Raw genomic sequence first — 18,566 nt, forward strand, 5'->3', positions numbered from 1 at the left:
TAAGTCGCCATGGATATGATCATCATTCTGTGTTTAGAATAAAGTTTATATCATCAAATTATCGTTAATAAACAAAATAAAATAATCTACCCTATTGCTTTGATTCAAAAGAAATTAACAAAATGTTTACTTTAATAAATTATTGCATTAAAGATTTATGATTTTTATCAAAAAGTTTTAATAACCGAAACAACAACAAAAAATCCAAAATGTCGAATATTGGTAGAAAAAAACCAGATGAAAATTTTGAAAAACAACTTCATCGTACACTTTCACGGTATGGAAAAAAATCTAAACCACCAACAATTATACGTCCATGTATGGCCGTAAAATTGTTGGCCATTCAATCATCGGTAATTATCATTTTGAATTTTGAATTCAAACTTTAAAAAATCAATCTATTTAGACACAAACAAATGGAATCGCTTATGAAAACGAATCCGTAATTGCACAATCGTTTCGTCCACCGGACATTGAAATGGTAATATTGATAAGAATGAATTAAAATCAATCAATCGATAATCATTTCTAATTAGTCAAATTTGCAGAGAAACATCAGATTTGCTGATGATGATGATGATGATCAGGTTCATTATCAAAGTTCGAATGATCGATTGGATTTTGGTTTACGAGCAGTGGGAATTCAACAAAGCAGTAATGTTCGATGTAAAGAAGATTTTCTATTCGATATTGATGGCAATGAAGAAGAAGAAGAAACTAATCGAAAATTAGCAAATGATGATGATCAAAATTTTTTTCGGCAATTTCTTAAAACTGAAATTTTCGATTTGAAACGTGAAGAAAGACCAGGTTTTATTTGGCAATGTCTTGGGCTAAAATTTGCAAATAATTTTCAAAAAAATCGTGCAAACGGTGAAATGTGGCCAGTATTTACCTATTGGCTTATTACAATGGAATTGTTTATAATGATTTTATTGTCAACCATAGGAATTTCTCCGTATAGTTTAAGTGAAACAAAAGTATCGAAAGTAATTTGGCATCAAACAAATTCGTATCAGGTGAATATTTTAAATTCTGATCAATTATAAAAAAATAAACTAATGATGATTTTCGTTTTAGCCTGCAACCTATTATCAACATCCAAATATTTGGTTTGGTCCAAGTTATTCAACATTAATCACAGCTGGTGCAAAATTTACACCATGTATGCGAAAAGATAAAAATATAATGGAATCATTCGAATCAAGAAAATTAATGGAAAATCAATATGGTTGTTGTTTACGAAGTGATTTGAGTGGTTGTGTTCAAGCACCAATATCACAATGTTCAAATCGAACATCATATTGGATTAAATGGCAAAATCGATCCGGACCAGTTTGTGGAAATGATCCACGTTATTGTTTGGATAATAAATCCATTGAAAAGACTTTTGAAAAAAATATAACCGAATGGCCTTTATGTAATCAATATGATTATCAAGCAATTTCTAAATCAGAAGATTTATATATGAAATGTAATGTACAAGGTAAGTGAATTCATATTCAATCAATATTGGTTAATTAATTGTTTTTTTTTAAAAAAAAAGCTCGACCTTGTTGTATTGGAATCTATGGTAAATGTATACTTGCATCAAAAGAATATTGTCAATTTATCGAAGGTTATTATCATCCGGAAGCTAGTCTTTGTTCACAAATAAATTGTATGGAAGATGTATGTGGTGGTTCATTTTTGTGGCCTCATCAATATTATCGATTAATTCTGTCCATATTTATTCATGCTGGTTGGATACAATTGTTAGTGAATATAATCATACAATATATATTCATGAGACGATTGGAACAATTATTGGGCATATGGCGCACATTTCTGATCTATTTCGTATCCGGTATTGGTGGCAATTTAGCTAGTGCAATATTTTTACCATTAACACCTGAAGTTGGTCCTAATTCAGCATTATTCGGTCTTATTGCTTTTCTATTCATTGAAAGCTATAAACAACGAAAACAATATGGAATAATTGTTTTTGTGAAAATTTCAGCTGCATTATTTTTCCTATTTATCCCAGGATTAATTTTACCATTTGTTGATATTTATACATTGATATTTGGTTTTCTATATGGTTTTCTAATGATCAATATTTTAGATCCAAGGAAAATCAATTGTAAACAATTACGAATTGCTGCAGCTATTCTATTGTCAATATTGACATTGATATTAATTTTATTATTCATTTTTGCAACCGAAATCATCGAACAATATCGTTATTATACAAATATTTTTAATTGTATACCATTTTTATTCAATTGTTCCAATATTGATATTGCTTATGATGAAATAAAAGCATTAAATTGAATGTGTGTGATTAATTGTAATGTAATTTGGATGAAAAACAAAGAAAAAAAATTTAGTGAAAAAAAAACATCATCAAGCCATTTCGGCAACAAGCATGGAATTATCATTATTATTGAGAGATTTCTTTTTCTTTTTCTTCGGTTTTTTCACTGCTACATCAACATCTTCGTCTGCTTCATCTGCTTGGATCATTTGTTCATGATTACCATTCATATCGGTGGTTATACTTTCATCCGCTGCTTCCATTTCAGCCAATTTTCGTTTCTTTTCTTTTTTCAATTTTTTCTTTCGTTTTTTAATATCAACAGCAGCTTCTTCAATAGCTTCATTCATAACATCAAGATTTTTCTTTGGAATAGCACCCGTATCTAAAAATTTTAATCTTTCTTCAACTTGTTCTTTCAGTTTTTGTCCGAAAACATCGGTTGCATCTTCAGCAAAACAATCAATTCTTGATGCTATTGAACATTTGTTGGCTAAAAATCTGGAAATTTTTCCCTTATTCTTGTTACCAGCACGTCCAATAAATGTTGAATGATAAATCAAACCATATTTGGGTGTATTTCCTTTTTTCTTCAATGCACGAAATAATGCTTTTTCAGCGCCCAATATCTGTACAGTTGATGATGGATATTTGGATAAATTTATTAAACTTCCAGCATGTGATATTAATCGTGCTCCAACCTAAAAGAAGAATTGATTAATATAATTTTGAAATGAAATTAAATCAAATTTACCATCTCTCCGATTAATGCGGATAAATTGGGTGCGATATTGTGCATACGAGAAACTAAATAATCCATTAATTGTCGACGATATTCAGCCAATGAAATAACTTTTGTTGTAAAATATTCAATATTGATAAGATCAATTTTGGAAATATCCATTCCCATTGATGATTTTGCTGCACTGATAATAGCCTGAGCTTTTGATGAATCTTGGATAAGTTCTTCTAAACGTTCTTGTATGGTAGCCTCATCTTCGGCTATAAATTCTTTACGATCGCCAATTAATTGTGCAACTTTTGCATACATATGATTATCGGTAATGATTTTTGCTAATTCTGGATAATGATATGAATACCATTCTTTCAAACGCATTGAAAAAGTATTAATATCTTTATCTAATTGATCAACTAGACCGATACTTTGTATGACCATATTATCAGCACGATTAATATTGAATTTTACTTTAGCACGTGAATAACTTCGTCCTAAACTACATTCAGCTGAACCAAGTGTGCTTAAATTTAATCCTTCAATCAATTCATGAAAATGATAACGAATTCCACGTAAAATTTCCGGAACAACATCAGTAAATTGACAATTATAGCCAAGTGTTTCTTGTATTGCTGCACCAATTTTTGCATCACCAACACCAACACTAATTTTAGATTTTTTAACATTTTGTGGTAGATTTGTTTCCAAAAATGCTTGTAAATCTTCATGTATAATACCTTCAGATATATTATTAATATTATCCAATGCATTTGTACCGGATTTGAATGGTAAAAATGCAACAAGATTGACAAATGTTTTAAATTTGACAGCATTCAATGTAGCTTTTTCAACTTGTGGTAAAAACATTGCTATCTCTTCAAATTCTTTAACCTTAAACAATGCATAGCCAGCAGCATGCTCATACAACACGTACAATTTATTCACCTTTAATCAAGGGAGAAAAAATTTTATAAATTGTCATTAATTAACATTTTTAACTTTTACCATTTTTTCCCGAAAAAATTCAAAATTGATTTAAACAAAAATAAAAAAAAAGTCGAGTCAAACACACGTGCTCAACATATCAACGCAGTACACTGCGAAGGAAACCATATTTTTGTGACATGAATGCCATCTGGTTGATGAACGGAATAAACATTGATTGATTCTCCATGCTGATCATCAACATTCGATCGAAATTATTTTGGTGAAGCCGAATCCCATCAAGAAAGAAAAGGAAAAAATGTCATCATTATTGCTTGGAAAATGTATTTCAACTGCAAAAAAGAATACAATTCGTTTATTGATACCACAATTAAAATTTGATACATTTCTTAATAAACATTTTCGTGAAAATGAAACGATACTGGCACATGATCAACAAAATATCTGTAATCCAGGTGATTGGATATTGTTACGAAAATTTGATGAAAAATTTCGTCTAGATATTGATTATAAAGTGGAAAAAATTGTCTATAAATCTGGTGATATTATCGATCCAATAACTGGTAAAAAAGCATTAGGCTATAATAATGTTGATGATTATGAACGATTATCGAAAATGTTTAAATAAAAATTCTTGTAATCTAGCAAAATGAAAATAATTTATTTCAAATAATGATAATTTAATCAAAATTTTTGTTGGTCAAAAAAAAAGAAAAGAATAAAGATATTCATTAGAAATGACAAAAAAATTAAACTTTTTATTTTAAAAAAATGAATGAATCGATGAATGTTTTGATGGTGGGTTAATGAATCAATATTTTTGATGATAATTATTATTATTTGGAATAAATTTTCAATGAACGATCCAAACTAACTGAACTGATAAATGATGAATTATGGCCAAAACGAACACTAGTAACAAGTCCAACATGATCTTCGAATGTTTTAATCAATTCCCATTGTTTACTAATATAGATACGAATATCAGTGCCAGCAATAGCTAAATAATTACCCGTTTGATCAAAATATAAATCCTTGATCTGATATCCTTCTTCCAGTGTAATTGTTTTGAAGTTTTTCAATTTACGTAAATCCCATAATTTTATTAATGAATCTTCAGCCGATGTTGCTAGATAATAACCATTTTCTGAGAATGACATTGCCGATATAGCACCAGTATGGCCAGGAAAATTGGCCAAATTTGAACGTTCTTTTAGATCCCAGATTTTTATCAATGAATCAGATGTTCCGGTACCAAAAATTAAACCATCCGGATGAAATTTTGCTGTTGTCAATGTATGATTAGCAGTTTGATCACCAACTTTAATCAAAACTTTTCCGGTATTAATATCGGAAAATGACCATTTTTCATCATTCGAAGTACTCAGTAAATAATCACCTGTAGCATGTAAACTAATCGATGTAACTGATGATTCATGTGCATTGATTACTTCAAGTGTACGTGATTCTGGAACCGACCAAACACGGATCTGTGAATCAGGTGATGATGTTATAACATTTGATTGATTTGAATGATAAATAACATTGTTAACTTTTTTGTTATGTCCTTTTAAAATGGTAACAATTTGTTCACTATTACGATCATAAATAACAGCATTATGATCATTACCACCAGTTATCATTTTATTTGAATCGGTTGGACAAATATCTAATGCCACAATACCAGCCATACTAACACTATGCAGACCAGTTTGTGATGATATTGTTTTAAATTGGCTTATTTCTTCTGGTTTCGTTAAATCGACTGGAATAGTTTTACAACGCATTTTACGTTCAGCTGTTAATACAGTTGCTTTATTGGTAATTTTTTCAATAACATCATTGCTCAAACCAGAATTGCTATTGTGATTATCATTAGCATCATCTTGATTATCATTCGTATTATTTGCCATTGATGATTGATTATTAACCGATGATGATGATGATTTTGGTTTCAATGTAGCTAATGCATCACGAGCAGCGGTTAATTCTTTTGTTAAACGAGCAATAACACGACAAGCAGCATCATGTTGATATAATGCATATGATAATTCTTGCCTGGTTGTTTGTAATTGTTGTCGTAAATTAAAACTATGCAATACAATAGCATCCCATTCATCTTGTAATGATTTTAAAAGTGCCGGTATACTGCTTGCTGATGGCAATTTTGGCTTCACAATTTGTGTAGTTTTTACTTCAATCAAATCATCGGCTGTCATTTCTTTACCCGAAATTGGATCGACTTTATTTTCATCCAAATATTTTAATATTAAACGTTTCTCAAATATAGCACCTGAAAATGGTGATATAACTGGTTCTTCAGGTAATTGATTACTTAATGCACAATGAAAAGCCATGATTAATTTTTGGAAAACACTTTTTGAAACAATTCAATTCAAACAAAAATAAAATATTGAATCATCGATGATGGACAAAAGCTTCATCAAAAACTCAATGAGCGTGTTTTCGGCACACAATACAAAATGGCATGCCACAAAGCCAGCCGCAAAAAAAACTGGAGTTGAATATAATTCATAAACGACGTTATTTTTGGAACTTTTTTTCGGGATGTGAAAGAAAAAATTTCGAATGTTTTCGAATGATGTTGAAATTATCTTTGAAAAATGTTTCAATTTTATTATTGATGTTATTTTGTTTATTTACATTCATCATATTCTGGAATTTGATTCAATTGAATAAAGAATCACAATGTCAATGTCAAAGACAATCAATCGAGCATCAAACCTTTGAAAATTTAAATTCAATTGATCGATTGAATGAAAATCATTTAGCAATATTGGTACCATTTCGTGAACGTTTTAATCAATTATTGCAATTCATACCACATATGAGTTCATTTTTAAATCGACAAAATATTAGTCATGAATTTTTTATTATAAATCAAGTGGATAAGTATCGTTTCAATCGTGGTGCATTAATTAATATTGGTTTTCAATTGGCAAAAAATTCCTGCACATATATTGCTATGCATGATGTTGATCTATTGCCATTGAATGATCAATTATCATATGAATTTCCTGCTAATGGTCCATTTCATATTTCATCACCATCCCTTCATCCAAAATATCATTATAAAACTTATGTTGGTGGAATATTGCTGATTTCAAATAAACATTTTAAATTAGTCAATGGATTTTCAACCAATTATTTTGGGTGGGGATTAGAAGGTTAGTTTCATCATTGTCATTATCAATGTTGCTAATGATCATTATCATCATTCATTCATTTATTTCAGATGATGAATTCTATGCTCGATTAAAAGAGGCAAATCTTAAGGTATATAATTAATGCTTTTAATTATGATTATCATCAACAATATTCATTGTTTTTTTTGTTTGTTTAAAGATTTATAGACCAGAAAATATCAACACAAATCAATCTAACACATTTAAGCATATTCATGATGAAAATGTTTATAAACGTGATACAGCCAAATTATTTAATCAAAAAGAGGTAAATGATCATAATCATTAATCATTGACCTTCGAAAAATTATTTATTTATATGTGTGGCAATCAAAAAAACAAAAACAATTTTTAATTCGATTTATCTTTTTTTCATTAATTTTTTCCCCTTAGATAACCCGAAAAAGAGATCGTCAAACTGGATTGAATACGACAAAATTTAATCTATTAAACATCAATAATATGACTATTGATAATATTTCGTTTCGTATATTTAATGTTGCCATTGATTGTAATCTTGATCGTACACCGTGGTGTTTAAAACAACCTTCATCATCATCGATCAGGTTTTCGAATAACAGAAAAAAACCAGAAAACAGAGAAACTAAACCACTAAACTGAACTGAACTGAACCAACACTAAGACATTGGCAACGGAAAAAATAAAATAGAAGAAAAAAAATCTCCGGAACAGGTCACATCGATGGTTGAATGAATGAATGAATGAATGAAAAAGAAAACATTACCATCATAATGACATAACACACACAATCGGCAATGTGAAAGCCATCATCATCATTGTTCAACAGAAAGAAAAAAATTATTATTTTATTTCCCGAACAAAATTTATTTTATGTGTTCTGCATTGAGATTGCACTCAATTCCATCACCATCACCATTGACTCATCATTAGCCTGTTATTGTTATTTGAATGAATGATTTCATCATTTATGTATGTTGCGTGTGTGTGGATACGACGTTTTTTTCTGTTTTTTTGTCATATCAAACCAAAACAATCAATTTTTGATGATAGCAGTCACCGTCTCTCTGTTCTCTTGGTTTGCTAATATTGCGTAAAATCGAAAATTAACATTTTCTATTTTCTTGCCTGTGTGTAAACCAAACATATCAATTTTGTTTTGGCCATCATTTAGTTAATTTGTGTTTTTCTAAATTGATATTTTTTTATAAATTATATAACCATCAGTTGAAATTTTTATCACCAAGGTGAAGAAGAATTTCACACATTTAAAGCAATAAATATTTGGTTGATTCAGAAGCAATTCTCAACAAAAACGAAAACAGCTCGAATTGGCTTCTGTGTGGCAATCATTTTCATGTGACCAATAATCACGAGATAAGATGAATGAAATTATCAAAAAGAAACTTATCAAATTTTAGACCATCAAAAAAAGTAAAACAAAAAATGAATGTTTTATTTTGGCCACTATTTTTGGCCATTATCCTTGACCATCATCAATCGACAAGAATTTCCTGTTTTGGTAAAAATTTATTTTTTCCATTTTTTTCGAATTTCTAATTGATTTTCTCTTTGAACTTTTTTTTAGATTTCGAATTTATAGAACCAAAAATTGAACAATTTAATAATAATGAACAATTAATAATTAAATTTACTGCCTTTAACAAAAATTTTACTATCGATCTCATAAGAAATCATTTTATTGCCGATAATTATCATGAATTACCACGTCAGGATAATTATGAAACAAAAGTAATTATTTTTTGCAAATTAAAAATGAAACTAAATTTTATTTTTTAAATTAGAAACATTGTCATTACAAAGGAAATGTTAATAATGGACAACAACAATCATCATCTTCCTTTGCTGCCATATCATTCTGTGATAATCATTTAAATGGAATTTTTATTTTGAATGATTTACAATATCATTTACAACAACATGAATCGACAAAAGTTAAAATATTTTTTGAGAATAATTCATTATCCACAATCAATTCATATCATCATTGTGGTGAGTTTTTTGTTGTTGTTGAAATTTGCTCTATTTGTATCGAAAATATGATCAACATGTAAATGTTTTTTTTTGTTGTAAAATTTATATATAGGTTTTGATGGTGATAATAATAACAACAATACAATTATATCAACAGACATCATTTCCTCTAAACGACGACGATCACGGAGAGCTTTACATGTTAAAAATACGAAATTATTTCAACAACGACGTTATGTTGAAATGGTTTTGGTCAACGATCTCACATTGGTTTGTTGCTATATAGAAGATGATAAATGATTATGATAATGGCAAAGCAATTTTCTTTTTATTTCTTATCTAAAATAGTATGAAAAATATAAAGGAAAATTGCCATTTTTATTCGAAAGAAATGTTCAGATTGCCAATTTTGTTAATGCATTGTATAATCAATTCAATATATCGATAATATTGGTTGGTGTTGTCGTATGGACCAAACAAAATGAAATTGAATTAAGTAGTAATAGTAGTGAAACATTGAATAATTTTCTTAAATATCGTCGTGATAAATTAATGAGCCAATTTCCAAATGATAATGCTCAATTAATAACAGCATCACCATTTGAACATGGTATCGTTGGAAAAGCCTTAAAACAGACTATGTGGTTCGTATTTTTTTTCTCTCAATAGAATCTCTTTATTCAAAATAATTCTTGTTGTTGTTGAAAATTTTAGTACTTATGAATATTCCGGTGGAGTTAATCATGATTATCATGAGGTAAGTTATTGATGATTATAGAAAACTTAAAAAATTGATTTATTGATTGCCCCATTTTTTAGAACATCACTTTTATTGCAACAACAATCGCTCATGAATTGGGTCATAATTTCGGTATGGAACATGATAATGATAGTTGTGATTGTGAAGCAACCAATTGTATAATGGGTCCATCATCATCATATCCACATCCTCGTCATTGGTCAAGTTGTTCAATTGCACAGTTGGAACAATCCCTTGAACATGGATTAGATTATTGTCTAATGAATAAGCCGACTAATATTTTCCGATCAAGTTGTGGTAATGGTATCATTGAGGATGGTGAAGATTGTGATTGTGGTTTGCGTGATTTTTGTACAAACAAATGTTGTAATGCTACTACCTGTAAATTAATGAACAATGCTAAATGTTCGGATGGTGTCTGTTGTGATAAATCAACATGCCAAATAATTGATCAGCATTCAAAATTTATTTGTCGTCATTCGAAATCAAAGTGTGACCAAGCCGAATTTTGTGATGGTCAAACAGAAAATTGTCCTGTTGATCGATTTGTTCCGGATGGTACTGTATGTGAAGAAGGATATGCATATTGTTTTCAAGGAAAATGTGAAACCAGAAAAAATCGTTGCCATTTATTATGGGGCAATGAAAGTCGAGTTTCTCATTATCGATGTTACCAGAATAATGCTAATGCTAATAGTAGTGGTAATTGTGGTTATGATAAAAAAACTAAAACATTTATTGGTTGTCGTAAAAAAGATGATATAATCTGTGGTCGATTACATTGTACTAATGGGGATAATAATCCTCAATTAACATTGAAATATGGACCCGAAGGTTCAACGGTTATATCGCAGAAATTCGAATCAATTCATGAAGTGAAAACCTGTTTTTCGGCTATGGTTGATCTTGGCTTGAATGAAGATGATGTTGGACTTGTTCCTAATGGTGCAAATTGTGGTCTCGATCGAATGTGTGTTCACCAATCATGTGTTTCAGTGAAAGAATATCAAAATTCACATTGTGATCGTCATCCAGATGATGATGAATGTCATCCGCCATCACAATCAGCAAACAAATTTTTAATATTCACCTATTTTATCATATCATTATTATCAATCATATTGTTGGTATGGTTGTTCTTCAAACATAAACCTATACAAATTCCAAAAAATTGGTTTGGACAAAAATCATTTATCGCTAAAGATTATAATAATCGTCGACCAAAAAAGAATCCAATCAATCGAAACATATCAGTTCCGATTGAAACCGAATTATCCGTACGACCTGTTCGACCAGCACCCCCAATTCCAAAACCAAACATATCCAAAAATCTTCCAATGAATGGTATGATGGCCAATAATTCGATTCCGATATCTCGTGATACAGCAAATATCAAACAAAATCCTCAAATATCAAATCGAAATGAGATCATCAATAATTCAACAAATCAACTAACCCGACCAAAAAGATCTCCACCGAAAGCTCCCCCACCACCACCACCACCACCACCAACATCATCATCAAATAAAGTCAAAAATTTGGTTGCGACATTTGAAAATCATTAAATTTTAAACGATTTTGTTTTTTTATTAAATGTTTAACTCTAGTCTTAATATTAATAAAATGTTCAATTCAAGCTCTGATGGTATTCATTATTATTTACGACCAACTTTTTTCTTCTTTTTCTGTGTTGGACGTTGTTGTCTTGGTCCCAATGGTGATTGAACAGTCGGTTTAGGTGATGGTTTAATTTCGGGCCTATTTCGACAAACGTGAAGTATGTTATTATCAAAGTCATTATGATGATTATTATTCGAAATACTTACATATCACCAACAGCACCTTGTGTTCCTTTGCCAACACCTTTTTTATCTTTTTTCTTTCGATAATTTGAACGTTCATATTTGGGTAACCAACGTTCAGGGTCTGGTGGTGGTCCATTTGGATCATAATTTTTTGGTAAAATCTTTCGACGTTTTGTTTTCTTTCGTTTTTCCTTAGTCAAAGTTTTCGGTGTATCTTTTACTTTTTTCACATATTTAACACCTAATGACCAATTTTTATTCTCTAATTGGTCAATATCGACTGAATTTAAAATTTCTTCAATTGATGGCAATTCTTTTTGTAAACTAAATGATTGAAACAATTGAATTATTTATATTCAAATTTCAATTGAAAAAAAACAAACCTTTTTGCTTTTTGAACATCAAACAATGAATAAGCATTAATGAGCATGGAAATAATTTTTGGATTTTTTCCTTGTAATTTGACAATTTTTTCCAAATATCTGACTGATGCTTGAGGTTTGTTTTGATTCAGGTAAAATTTTGCCGCTTCATTATACAATGAAATTAAAATTGCCTTAGAGCTCTGTTTGAGAGAAAAAGAGTTAATTAATCAATAATTTTAAAAAGTTGTCATACCTTGTGCTTTTCATGCCAATCAATACAATGATCGAACAATTTTTCAGCCTCTTCAATTTTCATTGTTTTTTCATAAATTTGTAACAAAATCGAAACAATAGCCAATCTTGAAAATCGAAATTCACCTAGATTTTCCAAAACTTTTGCACAACCATCCAAATCATTTTGTTTAAGCAAAAGTTCGGTTAAAAATAATGCAGCTTCTAAATCAATCACCGTTGGATTTTTGCATGAAAGACAATAATTTTTCAATGTATCAATAGCTTTTGATTGATTTTTTTCTTTAATATACAGATACGCTTCGATCAAAACGGCATCAGCTTCATTATTCGGAAATTTGGAACGAAAAATTGGCAAATGTTTATGACATAAATCATATTGATGTGTATTGATCATAAACAAACAATAATTATAATGAATATTAACTTTTTGATTGGAACTCATTTTTGATTCAGCATTTTCACTTAATGCCATACGAATTTTTTTCTTCGAATCAAATAGATTTTGATCACGATGAATGGCAACAATATTATTCGAAATGACAGCAATCAATGCTGGATCGGATAATTTTTGTTTAAGAATTTCATTATAAGTTTTCAATGCTTGATCAGTTTTTCCCATACGTTGATTACAATAGGCAATCTGTGCATGTATAATAGCCAATTCGGATTGAATTTCTTCTTCAGTTGCACCATCATCTTCTAAAAATTTTTTACAAACCATCTCAGCATCCTGTAGTTTAGCAATTGCTTTTGTATACTGTTCAATAGCAACTAATGCACAGGCTTTATTATAGATAACTTCATAGGTAGAATTCGATATGCTAGCCAAATCATATTTAATATTTGAATTAATATTTTTCAATCCAACAATAACTGCAGCCAAATTCACCATACGTTCATCTTCATAATCATCATTGGAATTTTTAATCAAATCAACATATGATGAATAACAATCATCAAAATTTTCAATTCGATATAATGTTTGTGCTTTTAATTCATTCGCTCCTAAATCATCGGAAACATCTTTCCCATTCAAACATTTTAGTGATTCTTCAACATTATTCAAACGATATTGACAATATGCTTGTTCTAAGTGGAAATTTTTACGTATTTCTTCATTTTGACTTTCAATATATTTTAATGCCTCTTCAAATTCATTCAATTGAATTAGGCAAACAATTTTACAATGAATTGCTTTTGAATGATTTGGATCAACTTCCAAAACTAATAAGTTATAGTTTTTTCAAGAAATTATTTTACTTTCGATTCAATGATAAACAAAAAAAAACTTACTTTTATTAACTACCTTCAATGCACGATCATATTCACCGGTGTTTTCGAATTTTTTCAATTCGGAAAACAAATTCAAAACATTTACTTCGGTCACGGGCATTTTTTGGTTGTTGTTGTTTACTTGAAACTTATAATCACCATCCAATTAATTGGCCACGAGTTCAGCATAACATTTCCTGAAAGAATTTCTTTGAAAAAAGCGACATCTTTTGATTTTTTTTCAAAATATTTATTTTTTTCAAATATTTATTTATCAATATCAAATCTGTATCGATTCTAAAACATTATAATAACCAAATTGATTGGTTCGATGTAATTCATTCAATTGAATTGGTGGCCAATCAATTTCGCTGAAAAAATAATCACCATAATTGTTTAATATTTCAGTCGAATCAAAATATCTCATCATTGGTTTTCTACGTTTTTTATTAAAACCTCTACGTAAATATGATGAATTCATCAATGTTAAATGTAATTTAACTTGTTGTTGTTGTTGATCTGATTCATTGGCAAATTTATCACCACTGTATAGAAATTCATTCGTAGCCATAACATTAGCAATATGATTGGCTAAATTTTGTAAATTATCATTTTCAATTTTAGCATACAATACATTTGTTCGTCGAGGATTATCATTCATAATATCGATTGCTTTGATTTGTAATCGACGTTCAAAATTATTAACATTATTAAATTTTTCAATGTAATCCGAACATTGTTTTTTAAATATTTCGCGAGCATCGGTTAATCGTTTATCATCTTCTAATGAAAGACATGAAATTGTCATATGTAATTTTTTAGGATTTTGAAATAAACATTCATCAATATCGGAATTTTCATTCAATATTTTTTCCTTAAAATCCAGATATGCTTTTATAAAATCATCATGCAAAAATGGAATCGTTATCAGATGAGTGAAACGATTTCTAAGCTGTTGTGAAGCTTGTTTCACTAACATTGTTGCTTTATCAATTTCCGATTTTGGGCCACTAATTTTAAGCAGATATTCGTTTTCCGATTCATTCACGTCGAATGATACATCAACTTTTATCGGTCTGATTAATGAATAAAATCGTTTTCGAGCTCTATTTGATCTCCCGTAACGATCATAAAATTCTTTGCTAATGTTTTTGACTACAAATGAATCATCAGTGAATGTCTGCAGATTCGATTCATCATTTTCGTTGTTCACTAAAGAAAACAAAAATTCAAAAAAAGGAAAAGAACAAAAAATTCAAGAAAACGATATCTTACTGTTTTTTTTTTTTTTTTTTTTTTTTTTTTTGTAAAACAAACTTTTTTTTATTTGAATACGTTATTTATGACCGTTTAACTCATTATTTTGCATGTTGCTTTATCGCGAGATCGATGTAAACAAATTTTTTTCTGTTTTGTTTTTGCTTTTAGCGACAATTTCTTTTTTTCGATAATAATTGAAAAATTATATTTGGTTTAAATCATCAATTCTATAATAAATTTTAATTTTTCCCATTCAATAATGAGTGAAACCGAAACTATTGTTCGAGATATTTTTGGTGATAGTGATGAAAGTGATGATGAATTCGAAGGATTTGATGGTGATGTTGGTGGAGAAAAATCTCCGGATAATCAACAACAATCTGATGATAAAAATGAGGATAATGATGATGAAAAAAAATCTAATGACGATAAAGAATTTGGTTCAGAAGATTCATCGGATGAAGAAATTTCAGCAAATCGTCCGGTAGAATTGGATGAAGAAAAAGAATCTGAAGAACAAATTGCCAAAGAGGCAATACCCGATATATCCGATAGTGATGAAAGATCCGATGATGATGATGATATTAATCGAAATGAAAGACAGTAAGTAATTTTATAATCTTTTAAAAGAATTTTCTATTTATTTATTTTTTCAAAAAAAATCAGTGGTATGATGTATGACTTTGATATAATGTTACAAAAACGTAAAGAAATGAATTCAAGACGAAGGCGACGAAAAAATATTGATATTATCAATGATAGTGATGATATAATTGCCGAATTGATACATGATATGAGACAAGCAGCTGATGTAATTATCCTAATTTTTATTGTGAAACATTGATTAACATCTTTTCCCTTGAACATAACAGGAGGATTTTGAATTGAATCGTAATCGTCAAACTGCTACACGAAAATTGAAAATGATGTCATTAGTTGAAACACAATTGAAAAAGATTGATCTTCGTGAAGCATTATTGGATTCAGGAATTCTAAGCGTTATTACCGATTGGTTGACTAGATTACCTGATGGTAGTTTACCACATTTACAGATTCGTGAAAAATTACTTAGAATTTTAAGTGAATTTAATATCGATGATATTGATCGTATTAAAGCAAGTGGTATTGGAAAAGCTGTCATGTATCTGTATAAACATCCAAAAGAAACGAAAGAAAATAAAAAAATCGCTGGTCAATTAATTGCCAATTGGTCTAGGCCTATATTCAATATGGATTCCGATTTTCATGCCATTAGCCGTGATCAACGTGAAAAACGTGATTTCGAACATATGGCCAAATTCAAACGAAGTCAATCAGATTCGGGTGAAGCTTCAAGTTCAAAAATGGCTAAAACCGAACAAAGAATTATTCGTCCGGGTGAAAAAGGTTGGGTACCTCGTGCACGTGTACCGATGCCATCAATGAAAGATTATGTTGTACGTCCAAAATCAACCGTAGAAATGGATTTGTCACGAATAACAAGTAAAAAACCCATTACAAAATTGGAAAAACATATGCGAAATTTTCGCGAAATGAAAAAAATAAACAAAATGAATCGTGCTATACCTATAAGTATCGAAGGAAGAAAAATGGCATTATGATTCATTTTTTTCAATTTTTTATTCTTGAATATAAATTTCTCGTTTTATTTTTATTATTATTATCATTGCCCACATTTGGTTTCAAGCAACATGTCACACACATTTGATGACAGATTTTTCAATTTTTCGTTTGGACATATAATGTATCACGTGAATGAATGCCAACATTTTCCAGTGTTTCTTGACCATCACATGAACTAAGATTCTTTTTGGGAAAATTTGTAATCAAATCATATTCATTCATATTGTATCCATGTTCAGTTACGTATAAAAATAAAGCCTATTCATTTATGAATGAATGAAAAAAACAATTATGGAATATTATTGAAAATTTTTCCGTTTACCTTTAGTTTGGAATCGGATGGAAACATAACTTTTTCTTTATTACCATTTGGATATCGTATGACTATTTCCATTTTATTACTTTCATCTGATCCAATATAATTTTTCCAATTATCTTTTGGTTCATGTTCTTCCATTGATGATTCATGATGTTCAATGTTTGAAGAATGATCATCGGGATTACCCGTCGAATGATCTTCCATATCTTGTAATGATGCCTTAATTGCGGCTTCAATTTGTTCACGTTCACTTTCATCATAAGGATTTTGCTTTAAAAAAATACAAATTAGTTGATGTTAAATATAATCATCTTTTAAAATTACTTTTTGAAAATTTTCATAGGAAATACTGGGATTATTTGCCGTTTCAGATTTTCCTGCTGGTGATGGATGTTCATTTAAAAATTGTGTAACTTTTTCACAGAATGTAACCGTATCTAATTCATGCCAAAAGATGATTTTTTCACCTTAAAAACAGATGATTAAAAATTTGAAAGCTTTCAATTTAATAAATTTTACCTGTACGAGGATCAATGATTGAAATGTATGGAAATTGATGTACCTGATAGAATGAAACAAAATTTTGTCCTTGTTGGGTATCATGATAAGTCTATTTATGAATGAAAATTTGTAAATCTTATTAATAAAGACAAAATAAAATGAATGAATGATACAAACCTGCCAGAAAATAAAATGTTCATTGATAATATCTTTAACAGCCGAATTACTCCATACATCACGATTCAATACTTGACAAGAAAATTCTTTTGGATCCTGTATATTTACTAAAAGCCATTTATTTGATCGTTGACCTTCATATTTGGCCTTAGAATTTCAAAAAAAACGAATAATCAAACATCATCGAAATCATCAATCAACCACATACCATATCAAATGATCCACGATAGATTAGATCCAATGGTGGACGAAATAAATCATCAAATGTTCGTCTTCTACTTGAATCGGAGGAATGTTGTTCAGGCTCCTCATTAAGCTGTTGTTCTTGCCATCCTGTTTTTATAAATATTGAATATTAAATTTTATAAAATTTTGATAATCAAATTTTATACTTGATTCTTCTTGAAAATTACGAAAACCATCAAAACCAGTACTGGTATACATATTACGGGGATAATCTTCGACAAGTACTTGACGAACTGGTGGAATTGGTGGCCGAACTTCTTCACTAAATGATTCAGAATTTAAAATTTGTGACAAACAAACATAAAGACACTACACATACGTAATAATTGGAGGTGCTGAATTAGTTGCTGTTGCTGGATTATTGGTTGATGATGACGATGATGTTTGAGCTAGATTTGAATCCAAAAACATATCCATAGCTAATTCTACATTCCAATTACATGCTTCTAAAGCATTTTTAGCTATCGATTCATCGGCGCCTAACAGAAAAAAATAATCATATAAAATTAATTTTACAATAATCAATACATACCAGTAATATTTATAAATTGTGTTAATAATGAATCCTGTTCGGTTTGATTTTCCATCATTCGCAAACAATTTATTTACGTTTTAAATTTTCAATATTTAAATTTCAAATTTATTTAATTCTTAAAAAAAATTATAATAATTAAGCTGCGTTTATTCTATAGTTGAAAACAATTGATTCTATTCTTTCAAAACAAATAAAAAATGATGATGATAATAATTAAAATATATTTCGATTATATTTAGCATGGTCACCATAGTGCGCTGTGTTTTTAATAATATCAATTGTGTGTGTGTG

The 18,566-nt window shown here is 29.3% G+C and overlaps 10 protein-coding genes across 11 annotated transcripts; 5 read left to right on the forward strand and 5 right to left on the reverse strand.

The window, feature by feature from the left end:
* The first annotated feature begins 39 nt into the window (after positions 1-39).
* On the forward strand, positions 40-2,318 carry rho-5 (rhomboid-5). Of its 2 annotated transcripts, none has more exons than XM_027345950.2 (5): positions 40-353; positions 407-481; positions 537-1,019; positions 1,081-1,486; positions 1,547-2,318. In XM_027345950.2, exons 1-5 carry the CDS (start codon positions 210-212, stop codon positions 2,311-2,313), a joined length of 1,875 nt encoding a protein of 624 aa, XP_027201751.2. In that variant the 5' UTR covers positions 40-209; the 3' UTR covers positions 2,314-2,318. The 2 variants fall into 2 exon arrangements, with proteins under 2 accessions (XP_027201751.2, XP_027201752.2); XM_027345951.2 differs by having other exon boundaries at positions 549-1,019.
* Nop56 (Nop56 ribonucleoprotein) lies at positions 2,138-4,147 on the reverse strand. The gene is made up of 3 exons (XM_027345953.2): positions 4,038-4,147; positions 3,051-3,977; positions 2,138-2,997 (listed from the first exon to the last, which is right to left on the reverse strand). Exons 1-3 carry the CDS (start codon positions 4,038-4,040, stop codon positions 2,386-2,388), a joined length of 1,542 nt encoding a protein of 513 aa, XP_027201754.1. The 5' UTR covers positions 4,041-4,147; the 3' UTR covers positions 2,138-2,385.
* A 128-nt stretch (positions 4,148-4,275) lies between these two features.
* Positions 4,276-6,461, forward strand: mRpS17 (mitochondrial ribosomal protein S17). The gene has a single exon (XM_075824716.1). The coding sequence runs from the start codon at positions 4,276-4,278 to the stop codon at positions 4,603-4,605; it is 330 nt and encodes a 109-aa protein (XP_075680831.1). The 3' UTR covers positions 4,606-6,461.
* On the reverse strand, positions 4,709-6,334 carry Prp19 (pre-mRNA processing factor 19). The gene has a single exon (XM_027346027.2). The coding sequence runs from the start codon at positions 6,332-6,334 to the stop codon at positions 4,814-4,816; it is 1,521 nt and encodes a 506-aa protein (XP_027201828.1). The 3' UTR covers positions 4,709-4,813.
* Positions 6,462-6,465: 4 nt separating the features above from the next.
* beta4GalT7 (beta-1,4-galactosyltransferase 7) lies at positions 6,466-7,910 on the forward strand. Its single transcript, XM_075824671.1, has 4 exons — positions 6,466-7,165; positions 7,234-7,274; positions 7,344-7,451; positions 7,577-7,910. The coding sequence occupies exons 1-4, from the start codon at positions 6,466-6,468 to the stop codon at positions 7,802-7,804; spliced, it is 1,077 nt and encodes a 358-aa protein (XP_075680786.1). The 3' UTR covers positions 7,805-7,910.
* A 138-nt stretch (positions 7,911-8,048) lies between these two features.
* On the forward strand, positions 8,049-11,553 carry Meltrin (disintegrin and metalloproteinase domain-containing protein meltrin). Its single transcript, XM_027346023.2, has 7 exons — positions 8,049-8,684; positions 8,751-8,914; positions 8,968-9,175; positions 9,270-9,427; positions 9,506-9,801; positions 9,872-9,914; positions 9,977-11,553. Exons 1-7 carry the CDS (start codon positions 8,549-8,551, stop codon positions 11,480-11,482), a joined length of 2,511 nt encoding a protein of 836 aa, XP_027201824.1. The 5' UTR covers positions 8,049-8,548; the 3' UTR covers positions 11,483-11,553.
* Srp72 (signal recognition particle 72) lies at positions 11,479-13,835 on the reverse strand. The gene is made up of 5 exons (XM_027346025.2): positions 13,636-13,835; positions 12,341-13,566; positions 12,106-12,287; positions 11,744-12,046; positions 11,479-11,675 (listed from the first exon to the last, which is right to left on the reverse strand). Exons 1-5 carry the CDS (start codon positions 13,733-13,735, stop codon positions 11,573-11,575), a joined length of 1,914 nt encoding a protein of 637 aa, XP_027201826.1. The 5' UTR covers positions 13,736-13,835; the 3' UTR covers positions 11,479-11,572.
* LOC113795807 (activating signal cointegrator 1 complex subunit 1-like) lies at positions 13,756-14,911 on the reverse strand. The gene has a single exon (XM_027346031.2). The coding sequence runs from the start codon at positions 14,591-14,593 to the stop codon at positions 13,895-13,897; it is 699 nt and encodes a 232-aa protein (XP_027201832.1). The 5' UTR covers positions 14,594-14,911; the 3' UTR covers positions 13,756-13,894.
* A 70-nt stretch (positions 14,912-14,981) lies between these two features.
* On the forward strand, positions 14,982-16,496 carry LOC113795805 (protein IWS1 homolog). The gene is made up of 3 exons (XM_027346029.2): positions 14,982-15,477; positions 15,541-15,685; positions 15,747-16,496. The coding sequence occupies exons 1-3, from the start codon at positions 15,134-15,136 to the stop codon at positions 16,473-16,475; spliced, it is 1,218 nt and encodes a 405-aa protein (XP_027201830.1). The 5' UTR covers positions 14,982-15,133; the 3' UTR covers positions 16,476-16,496.
* LOC113795797 (UBX domain-containing protein 7) lies at positions 16,476-18,520 on the reverse strand. The gene is made up of 9 exons (XM_075824653.1): positions 18,273-18,520; positions 18,060-18,219; positions 17,887-18,002; positions 17,703-17,827; positions 17,495-17,641; positions 17,336-17,426; positions 17,141-17,283; positions 16,820-17,086; positions 16,476-16,755 (listed from the first exon to the last, which is right to left on the reverse strand). Exons 1-9 carry the CDS (start codon positions 18,328-18,330, stop codon positions 16,594-16,596), a joined length of 1,269 nt encoding a protein of 422 aa, XP_075680768.1. The 5' UTR covers positions 18,331-18,520; the 3' UTR covers positions 16,476-16,593.
* Between the last annotated feature and the right edge of the window lie 46 nt (positions 18,521-18,566).

Source organism: Dermatophagoides pteronyssinus, unplaced genomic scaffold (assembly GCF_027571235.1).
Source record: "Dermatophagoides pteronyssinus isolate colony J.1.1.1.1 unplaced genomic scaffold, Derpt_VIB-CSIC_2022.12 sq0001, whole genome shotgun sequence".
NCBI lineage: Eukaryota > Metazoa > Arthropoda > Arachnida > Sarcoptiformes > Pyroglyphidae > Dermatophagoides > Dermatophagoides pteronyssinus.